We start from the raw sequence: 11,847 nt of genomic DNA on the forward strand, positions 1-11,847 counted from the left end.
ATCCTGTTATCGTAGAGCCAGAGGTTGTCGTAGAGCCAGAGATTGTCGCAGAGCCAGAAGTTGCCATAGAACCAGAGGTTTCTGCGGAAGAAGGTTTTGAGTCAACTGAGGAGTATGGAGACTGCGAAGATTTCGTTGGAGTTGCCGAGATTAGTCTGAAAGAGGCCTTATCAGGTAACGAGCGAAAAGGATGGAAGGATGCAATAATGTCAGAAGTCAAAAGTTTAATTAAAAACGACACTTTTGATATCGTCAAGAAACCCATGGGCCGAAATGTCGTTGGTTGCCGATATATTTTAACGACGAAGTTAAATATCGACAAGACTGAGAAGAAGAAAGCTAGACTGGTGGCGAAAGGCTTTAGCCAACGTTACGGCGTCGATTACCAGAAAACCTTTGCGCCAGTCGCTAGACTTGATTCAGTGAGATTATTAGTTGCACTTGCAGTGGAACTGGATCTTGAAATTCATCAGTTGGACATAAATACGGCATATTTAAATGGATTATTAGAAGAAGAGATATACATGAAAGTACCAGATCTTCTTGCCGAATGTTTGCAAGATTTAACACGATTGGAGCAGCCAGGTTCATTCATATATGAAAGAGCTAGCAAGTTGTTATGCGACCTGAGGTCTGGAGGCAATGTATGCAAGCTCAAGAGGTCGCTGTACGGCCTAAAACAAGCTGGTAGACAGTGGAACATCAGACTGGATGAACAGCTGAAGTGCATGGGATTGCAAGCATCTTTAAATGAGCCATGCCTTTATTTTAAAAATATAGACTCGCAAACTAAACTCTTTGTATTAATTTATGTGGATGACATACTCGTCGCATCGCAAAGAGGTGAATGCATCGAACATTTCAAAAAGGAACTGGCCGAAAAGTTTGAATTGAAAGATTATGGCATTGCGAAGTATATGTTAGGCATAGAGTTTGACAGATTTGACAATGGAATGAAATTGTCACAACAAAAATATATTGACGATTTGTTAATTAAATTTAATATGAATGAAAGTAAACCGATATCTACGCCTATGGAATTTAAGCAAAAGATAGAAAAACCGGTGAATAAGTGCAGTGCGCGTGAACAATACCCATATCGCGAAATTATAGGTTCGTTGATGTATCTTTCTACGGGAACGAGACCTGATATTACGAATACGGTGGCTGTATTGAGTCAATTCCTGGATTGCCCTAACGAGGAATGTTGGAATGCAGCAAAGCGTGTCTTGAGATACCTGAAGCATACGAAACAATATGGACTTATTTACAAAAAGACAGGTAAATCATTGCATGGTTATTCGGATGCTGATTGGGGAGGTTGTTTGATAGATAGGCGTTCTTATTCTGGTTATGTTTTTATGTTAGGAGCTGGTTGTGTAAGCTGGAGATCAGAAAAACAGAGATGTGTGAGCACTTCATCTTGTCAATCGGAGTATATAAGCTTGGCATCGGCAATGAAGGAAGCTATATACCTGAACAGTTTGCTTACTGAAATTGGGTTACGTAAGTATGCACCATTATCTTTACATGTAGATAATCAGGGGGCAATATGTCTTGCGAGCGATCCAATGTTTCATTCTCGGTCCAAACATATTGATATAAAGTATCACTTTGTGCGAAGTGTATTAAAGGACAATAAGAGTATTGAGTTAAAGTACTTACCGACCGACTCAATGCTCGCCGATATATTAACGAAGGCTTTGCCTAGAGAAAAGCATTATACGTGCATGCGCGGTTTGGGCATTGCTTGTTAATTGTTTACATTTTTAATAGTTGTTCTTTGATATCACTTTAGTTTGTTGTATGTTTTATTGTGTTACAATTTATTTTGAATATGCACATTAAGGGGGCGTATTGAATATAATGATAATGAGATATTCGATAGAATCGAGTTGTGCCTAAGAGGCCACTGTACTGGCTGTTGAAGGAATACTGTCATATTTTGTATTTGGTATAGCAACCGATTCTTTGATAATGTTTGTTTACGTTTTGTAAGTCAGTCGGTCAAAAACAGTTCTCATGTAAACATTGAATGAATTCCTGGTGTACACTTTCTTGGTTTCCTTGTGCTATAGATCTCTGCTATATAGTGTTAGACCTGTGGGATATCCCCCACAGAAATAAACGATATCGTAACTGGTAACGATTCTCATTATTACAGATAGGTACTTCCCGTGATTACATTGCGAAATTGGCCGATTAATTTCGAAAGGTTTTTGGTGTTGTACATTTATTTAAATTGGCTGGTTTGTCACTCGAACATTTTAAATGTATTGTACCAATTAAGTCTGAATGCGCTATCAGAAGATCTTGATTAAAAAATTTGAAATTTTGCATGAAGCATCTGACGACCGGTCTGGCGCAGTCGGTAGTGACCCTGCCTGCTACGCCGCGGTCCCGGGTTCGAATCCCAGTAAAGGCATTTATTTGCGTGATGAGCACAGATATTTGTTCCTGAATCATGGATGTTTTCTATATATATAAGTATTTATATATTATATATATCGTTGTCTGAGTACCCACAACACAAGCCTTCTTGAGCTTACCGTGGGCCTCAGTCAATCAGTGTAAGAGTGTCCTATAATATTTATTTATTTACTTATCTGCCGGCCTAGTATAGCCGAAGTGACAACCGTTGACGCTAGGTGGCGCTCGAAACGCAGTCTGGCTCTGTCGCGCCATTAGAGAAGAGCAATAGAGAGAGCTAGCCACGATACGCATACGAAGCGTACGAGTAGCGCGTAGCGAAGACGTAATAACATAGTAAGAAAAAACATAGCGTCATTGTTAAGTCGTGTGAGATGTAGTCCCAACAGCATTTTAGGAGAAATCGCTGATAGGTTCGACTGTCCGATCTTGCACTACTGGACCAAGCAGATTAAAAGTGTAGCGGTATACGAAATATAGGAATAATAATCAGCAGGCAAATATGTAGTTCATAGAGTGTCGAATTACTACGGTGATAGAGGACACTTAAAAAACGCATACCCTACTTACTGAACTCATTGCCAAGTGACATAACACAGGAACAAAACAAAAATACCTTCAAAAGAGTTAAAAAAACCGGCCAAGAGCGTGTCGGGCCACGCTCAGTGTAGGGTTCCGTAGTTTTCCGTATTTTTCTCAAAAACTACTGAACCTATCAAGTTCAAAACAATTTTCCTAGAAAGTCTTTATAAAGTTCTCCTTTTGTGATTTTTTTCATATTTTTTAAACATATGGTTCGAAAGTTAGAGGGGGGGGGACGCACTTTTTTTCCCTTTAGGAGCGATTATTTCCGAAAATATTAATATTATCAAAAAAACATCTTGGTAAACCCTTATTCATTTTTAAATACCTATCCAACAATATATCACACGTTGGGGTTGGAATGAAAAAAAATATCAGCCCCCACTTTACATGTAGGGGGGGTACCCTAATAAAACATTTTTTTCCATTTTTTATTTTTGCACTTTGTTGGCGTGATTGATATACATATTGGTACCAAATTTCAGCTTTCTAGTGCTTACGGTTACTGAGATTATCCGCGGACGGACGGACGGACGGACGGACGGACGGACGGACGGACGGACGGACGGACGGACGGACGGACGGACAGACAGACATGGCGAAACTATAAGGGTTCCTAGTTGACTAAGGAACCCTAAAAAGTATCTCTTAGAAACTCTATAAGGGATCGTCTTCCTGCATTTATGTTTAGTTATGTTATTTTAATGTTTCTCAAATGTCAATTTTGATGATATCTGACTGTGTATTGGAGTATTACAGGAGTAGGGAAAAAATTGAAACGGCTCGCTCTCTTAACCAACGTATAATGTCTAAAAGTGACACGTACATGACTTGACTTAAAATTAAAAAAGCGCCTGCGCCAGAGTCGCAGCAATCTTGCGTATCGGTGACATGGACGAGGACTTAAATGAGTTAAAATTTTAACATGCCCCCGGGGTTGAAAGGAAGCCTTTCAAGCAGATTCGGTAGCCACAGGAAGCGGACATATCTTGCTGAAAGCCCGTCGAACGACTCCTCCAGATGTCTTCACATCAGCCACTCGAGATATGCCATCTTTACCAGGGTGAGTGGCTATAATGCGTCCAAGTCGCCATTTCAACGGAGGCAGGTTGTCTTCCTTCAAGACAACGAGGGTATTATTCTGCAGGGAATCTTGGTTGAGTCTCCACTTGATTCGATGCTGCAGTTCTGGGATATACTCCTTTGTCCACCGAGCCCAGAAATGTTGACGGAGCTGTTCAATTCGGTGGAATCGTGAAAGATGCTGATATGTGTGATCTCGCAGGTCGTGCACCGGCAATGACGTGAGTGAACGTCCGACAAGGAAATGTCCAGGTGTGAGCGCTGAGAGATCATCCGGGTGTGATGACAGAGGTGTTAGTGGCCGGGAGTTCAGAAGTGCTTCGATGCTGATGAGTGTAGAGTTAAGCTGTTCATAAGTTAAGTTACAATTGCCCAACACTCGTTGCAAATGATATTTGACAGACTTAACACCGGCCTCCCAAATGCCTCCGAAGTGAGGTGCGTAAGCAGGAAGAAAGTGAAATTTAGTCTTTTCACTTGCCAAAGTTTCAGCCAATGAGTTGCAGTTATCCCTAAGAAACTTGGTGATTTCATTATAAGCTCCGACGAATGCAGTGCCGTTATCGGAATAAATGTTGTCTGGCTGTCCGCGTCGAGACATGAATCGAGACAGTGCTAACAAGTAAGTTTTACTAGTTAAATCTCCCACCAATTCTAAATGTATTGCCTTGGTTGTGAGGCATATGAAAACGGCAACATAAACTTTGACCAATGTGCAACCACGACCTTGGCGGCTGGCTGCCATAAGTGGACCTGCGTAGTCCACGCCCACATTCCTAAACGGATAGCCTCCAGGTGAAACCCGAGAACTCGGCAAATTACCCATCAATGGAGCCTTTGTTTCTCCTTTCATGATTGTGCATCGTATGCACTGATGGTAGCAAGCTTTTGCCAAGTTACAACCCCCTATGGGCCAATAGGTCTCTTTAATCGTTGATAACAACATCTGAGGCGGTGCATGCAGAAGCCTCTTATGTTCATAACTGAATAATAATTTGGTAAATCGATGTGTGGACTGTAAAATAATGGGATGTTTTTTATTATACGTAAATTCAGAATTGGAAAGGCGGCCTCCCACGCGCATTAAATTATCGCTATCTAGGAATGGGTTGAATTTTAAAAGTTTACTCTTTTTAGTTAAACTTTGTTTTTTAGCTAAAACTTCATACTCAGGAAATGATTCGACCTGGCTACATTTGGTAATCAATTTCAATGAGGTATTTAGTTCGTCGTGATTGAGGTACGTCGACGACGTAGACGTTATACTTTTACGACAGTTCGTAATGAAGCGCAGAGCGTACGCAATAACACGAATGAGCCGTGACAGGTTGGAAAATCGGTTGAAGTTTATCAATGACTCTTGAGTCTCTTGAGTTTCGTTGACGTGCAAGGAAACCTCAACGCGGGTTTCAGGTAGCTCATTGCATTGTTTTGTGGCAGGGTTCGACGGCCACTGAGACGAGTCCTGTTGTAAGAAACTAGGACCCGACCACCACAAATCTATCGAGTCAATAACGCTAGCATGCGTTCCACGGGAAATTAAATCCGCGGGGTTTTGATCTGTTGGAACATGCCTCCAAGAACAACTGCCGGTGATTTCTAAAATGTCTGACACTCGGTTCCTCACGAAGGGTTGCAACCTACTCGGCATCATCTTGAGCCAACCTAACACAATCGTTGAGTCAGTCCAAAAAGTCGTGCTTCTGGCCTGACCTCGAAGTGAAGATGTGACCTTTTCATACAGATGAGCACTAACGAGAGCTCCACACAATTCGAGTCTAGGTATGGTTGTAGGCTTGATTGGACTAACTCGACTTTTCGCAATCAACAACCTAACTAACACCTGACCTTCCTTGTCTACACTTCGCACGTAGACACAAGCGCCGTACGCGCGTTCAGATGCGTCTGAGAAAATGTGCAGATCAAAGGCAACGTGTGAGCTGCAAATAACATGACGAGGGACTCTAACGTTATTCAGTGCCGGCAATCCTTCCAAGAGTTCTACCCATTGCGTGGTGATCTCTGGAGACAGTTCGTCCTCCCATGAAACCTTCTGAAGCCACAGCCGCTGCAGTAGCATTTTCATGGTGATTACGAACGGAGATAGAAGCCCTAATGGATCGAAAATCTGAGCAATCACTGAAAGCATGTCGCGCTTGGTATTTCCCTTAGAGACTATCTTCCCTATCGGAAAATACAGCTCGTCAGACTCAGGGTGCCAGCCTAAGCCTAACGTTTTGCTGGGCTCATTTGATCCTATATTCAAATCCACAGAGGATTGAAAGGGTTCGCATAATAGGCGAGCCTCGTTTGACTTCCACTTACGCAGGTTCATTCCTGCGGAAGAAAGTGCTTGAGTGACTTTATGGCGAATAGTTTTCACCTCAGTAAGGTCATCTCCTCCTGTCAACAGGTCGTCAACATAAAAATCGTGAACGATGGCTTCTTTGACCTTTTCGTCCTCGCAATCTAAGCCTATTTGCTTAAGACACCTGGTGGCCAGGAAGGGAGCACTGGCTGTCCCATAGGAGACAGTATTGAGCTCATGCACTAATAGTGGCTTGGTCTCTGAGCTGCGCCAAAGAATTTTCTGAAGATGGCGGTTGTCAGGATGCACCCATATCTGACGGTACATTTTCTCAACATCTGAAGAAATGATGTACCTGTGCTGCCTGAACCTAATCAGAATAGACAGAAGGTCGTCTTGCACAGTGGGTCCGACCATCTGAATGTCATTCAGACTGACACCTGAGGTAGAAGGGCTACTAGCATTGTACACCACTCGAAGCTTTGTAGTGGTACTTTCGCGCAAAATTCCGAAATGAGGTATTATATAACCCCTTTCCTCATGTGCGATCTGTCTACCTTGTGACATGTGACCCAAGCTTTCGTACTCTGCCATGAACTCATGATATAAAGCTTTAAATGAAGGCTTGGTTTTAATTCTACGCTCCAATGAGAGCATGCAGTGTTTTGCGCGTTGAAATGAGTCGCCTAGGACACTTTCGCTTTGTTTTAAAGGCAGCCTGACGCAGAATCGTCCGTCGGCTAGCCGCGAAGTATTTTCAACGAAGTGTTCTTCGCACATTTTTTCTTCAGGTGAATAATGTGACGACTTATGGCTAACTTCTTCGAGCTGCCAAAACCGCGTTAATTGGGTTTGGATGTCGTCGTTACATTTTAAATCATTATCACCTGTATGCGAAAGACCAGAAGCAAAGAAACACTGAATGCTGGAAGGTAGACTGTCGGTAATTTCCCGACCAGCAACCAAATAGCCAAAGCGAGTTTCACAGAGCATCGGAAGTCCAATACCTAGTCGAATGATCTGAGGTCGTGTAGGAAATGAGTCCCAAAACACCTCAGCGCCTAATATAATATCGACAGGTGCGGGTTCATAGAAGTTTGGATCAGCCAAACAAATGTCGCTTGGGATATTAAGGTCTGCCAGATTAATTTGACGACAGGGGACGTCATCAGTTAAGGATGGCAGAACATAACAGTTAACTGTTACTGAATATGTGTCGTTTAAAGATTTAATAGGAACAAGACACATTTCTCCTATTTCACTAGGTTGTTTATTTACACCTAAAATTGTAGTGTTAATTTGACTTGTAGGTAAATTTAATTTCTCACAAAAACTCTGAGATATTAAGCAAGCAAAACTACCGTTGTCCAACATGACGCGAGCTACCTGCTCTTTATTATTACCATCGTAAACCTTGACTAGCGCAGTCGCAAGCATGCCATGTTTCGCTGGTGGCGAGTTAGACATAATTTGAGCCGATAGTGTTTGTACCGAGGCGGGCGAGACATCATGCGAAATATTCCCTAAACCAGAATGAGATGCAACGGGCGCGGCAGGTAACGATTGATTAACAGGAAAAATCGATTTATTATTTTTAGTTGCATTTTCCTCCTCGCCGCGGCCGGACGCGCAGGCTCCGCTCGATGTAGGTTTGCTATCGGTAACATGCACTAATGTGTTATGCTTTCGCTTACATAGCTTGCATCCTGGCTTTTTGCAATGATTAGCATAATGTCCACCGCGTAAACAGTTGTAACAAACCTTTAAATTCGGTAACAATTCCAATCGCGCGGCGTTACTAAGGGCGAGAAACTGTAAACAACTAGGTAAATAATGTTCACCGCTGCATTTAGGGCACTTAGCCACAGTGTTTTGTTTAGTGTCCTGTACGGACAAAGTTTTCAACTTCGGAGTGTTTTTGTGAGAAGTGTTATTTCGACCGACAGTGTTATTAGTGGACAGTTCCAACGTTTCCAATAAATCAGAACGATTTCGCATGAATGTTAGAAACGCTTCGAGAGTTATTGGCTTATCTTTATCTAAGCGACCTTTGTACTCTTCCCATTCCCGGTACGACTTAGCATCTAACTTATGTGACACAATGTAAATAAGTAACGTATCCCATTGTTTTACGGGTTCGCCTAGTGTTTCCAATGCGAGCAAGTTTTTGTTCAATTGGTCGATCATACGTTTTAACGCAAATGAAGACTCCTTGGTGATTGTTTCGATGTTAAATATTGCTGAAACGTGATTCTGCAGCAATAAACGTTTGTTATCGAAACGATCACACAGAAGTTTCCAAGCAGTTTGGTAATTTTTAGAACAAAATTCGACCGATTTAACAACCACTGCCGCTGAACCTTCTAGTGACGATCTTAAATAGTGAAACTTATTTATTTCATCGATTTCGTCATTTGAATGAATTAAGCTTAGAAATGTGTCGTGAAACTCGAGCCAATTCTCATATGAACCTGAGAACTTTGGCAACTGTATGACGGGAAGTTTAACAAGCCTATGATTGCTAGCACTAGAATTACTTGCACGTTCGCTACCCAGGTCTTCTTGCTTTTTATTAAATGAATGTAAAATATCCTGTGCTTTAGCAATTGCACTGAAGTACTGGGCTTCGAACTCAGCTCGCTCAGATAACTGAAGGTCAATGCTAGACGACAAGCATTCTAACTTTAACTGCACTTCGTCGTACTCACTAAATAATGATTCCATTCTACTGACTCTTAACTGCAACTCATTGGCGGCCACAGAGGTAAGTGAAGTACTTTCCAAAGAATTCATGTAGTTTGAGAAGTTAGTTAGCCGACCCTTATAACTGCCACGTTTTTTGATTAAATCCTTTTCTTCGGTCATTTTGAGAGGCGTGTGTTGTCAACTGAAATGTTATACAATGCAAGATTAACTTAAATGTATAAGTAATGTGTAAATGTACAGTTGTCGCCTAAGTTTATTAACTAGTTTACGTCAACAGTTAATATACGTGTAAATTTATTTTATTTACTTAGATTTAAGTTTTAACAGTAATAATCGTATATAAATTTAACGTTTTGTAACAAATATTTAATGAAATTTATGATGAAAGCTAACTTATCTAACCTGCTGTTTTATTAAACAACTACCTTAGTCTATCGTCTGGTTAAATAATGATTTACTAACTTCACAGTTCGTATTTTTATAAGTTAATTAAAAGCCTTAGCATATATCAGTGAATAACTAATACAAATTAACTAATTACGAAATTAATTTAAAGTGAAGTGTTAATCTGACGATGACGTGACAAAAGTTAACTTTGCGTACGTGGTTAAGTTAAACAATTAAATGATACTAACCGTATTAAATTGTATCCTTACACTTAACTACTACCTGTATGACGAGTGAAGGGTGAAATTAAGAAAACTGAAAGCTTAACTCTTCTTCAACTTTGTCAAGTCCAGCAATCCAACAGGAACACGATCTTCTTGGTACCTCTTGCTCTTGTCGGACGAATTTCTTAGTTTATCGTTCACTCGTCAGCTCCTTTTATTATTAAATCTGGATTATTCCTCAATCTGGCTCGATCCAGGACCATGTATTGGAGTATTACAGGAGTAGGGAAAAAATTGAAACGGCTCGCTCTCTTAACCAACGTATAATGTCTAAAAGTGACACGTACATGACTTGACTTAAAATTAAAAAAGCGCCTGCGCCAGAGTCGCAGCAATCTTGCGTATCGGTGACATGGACGAGGACTTAAATGAGTTAAAATTTTAACAGACTGTTAACCTTAGAAGTATTTGATTTCTTGACTCCACAGTCAAAATTATAACATAGTTTTGTGGAGCACTATATATTTATACCATTGTTACCTTTACTTAAAATAATTAAATAAATAATGATATAAATTAGTACACATAAGTTTAGATATATTGTAAATCACTAGATTAAAATTCGGCATGTTTACTAACTTTCTATGGATACCCTGTTTGTCCGAAATAAAAGATTGTATTATTATTTATTAATAGCTCACGGAATGGCAGAGAAATTAACAAATAAAAAAAAAACATGTTTTTCACTACATTCTGACGGCCGGTCTGGCCTAGCGCGGTCCCGGGTTCGAATCTCGGTAAGGGCATTTATTTGTGTGATGAGCGCAGATATTTCCTGAGTCATGGATGTTTTCTCTGTGTGTATTTGTAAATTATACATATCCTTCTCGGAGTACCCACAACGGCTTGTGTTCTTGAGCTTACCGAGGGACTCTGTCAATCTGTGTAAGAATGTCCTATAATATTTATTTATTTATTCTACTCTGCTGGTAAATGTAGATATGTTTTTAATTAATACTTGCTCCGATATTTGTTTCGTCGATATTTAGTTTTTACATGTTAAATTTCGCTAAAAACACATCATCTCTCTGGGTTAAATAAATACGAAATCCCAATCGGCATAAAAAAAGAAAAAATATTTCTAAAAATACTTATTTTTTGTAACTCACTAAAATATTTTGTAGGGCAATTGAAAATTTGAAAGAATATGGAATACACGGAAAACTATCTGTTCAATTGTGACAAAAAATATTGTTAGTAGGTAGTAACTAATCCAAATATCAACAATTATTGTAATTTTAAGTGTCACTTATTTCTACTGCTTTGTAAGTAGTATAATAAATAAATAAATAAATATTGGGGACACCTTACACAGATCAACTTAGCCCCCAAACTAAGCAAAGCTTGTACTATGGGTGCTAAGCGACGATATACATACTTAAATAGATAAATACATACATAGAAAACATCCATGACTCAGGAACAAATATCTGTGCTCATCACACAAATAAATGCCCTTACCGGGATTCGAACCCAGGGCGCGGCTCAGCAGGCAGGGTCACTACCGACTGAGCCAGACCGGTCGTCAATGAGTATGATTAAATCGAATTTAATACGAGCGAAGCCGCGGGCTTTTAGTATGATATTATCATGTTTTAAGTGGCACTGGTTTCATGCGCTATGTCTACGATGTTTGGGAATACAGGCGTGAGTTAATGTACTATGTACTTTAACTATTTGATAGGATTCAATATTATGTACATGTTTTGTTCACTTTCGCCAAGGATAATTTGTATGGGATTTACAAACTGCATACTTAGAATTGTACCTCATAACTGGTCTGGCCCGTCTGGCGTAGTCGGTAGTGACCCTGCCTGCTAACCCGCGGTCCCGGGTTGAAATACCGGTAAGGGCGTTTATTTGTGTGATGAACACATATATTTGTTCCGGAGTCATGGATGTTTTCTATGTATGTCAGTATGTATTTATCTATATATGTATGTATGTATTTAATATCGAAAAGGGAGTCAAGCAGGGTGACCCGCTATCGCCCAAGTTGTTTACCAGTACCCTCGAACAAATATTTAGAAAACTGGCGCCTGGATGGGAGAACAGAGGTATCGACGT

General features: G+C 40.3%; 1 protein-coding gene across 1 annotated transcript; it reads right to left on the minus strand.

Annotated features, from left to right (window-relative positions):
* Positions 1-3,964: 3,964 nt before the first annotated feature.
* On the minus strand, positions 3,965-9,848 carry LOC125242002. The gene is made up of 3 exons (XM_048150700.1): positions 9,745-9,848; positions 5,944-9,290; positions 3,965-4,125 (listed from the first exon to the last, which is right to left on the minus strand). Exons 2-3 carry the CDS (start codon positions 9,266-9,268, stop codon positions 3,965-3,967), a joined length of 3,486 nt encoding a protein of 1,161 aa, XP_048006657.1. The 5' UTR covers positions 9,269-9,290; positions 9,745-9,848.
* Between the last annotated feature and the right edge of the window lie 1,999 nt (positions 9,849-11,847).

The sequence above is a fragment of the Leguminivora glycinivorella genome, unplaced genomic scaffold (genome assembly GCF_023078275.1).
Source record: "Leguminivora glycinivorella isolate SPB_JAAS2020 unplaced genomic scaffold, LegGlyc_1.1 Scaffold1, whole genome shotgun sequence".
Classification (NCBI taxonomy): Eukaryota; Metazoa; Arthropoda; class Insecta; order Lepidoptera; family Tortricidae; genus Leguminivora; species Leguminivora glycinivorella.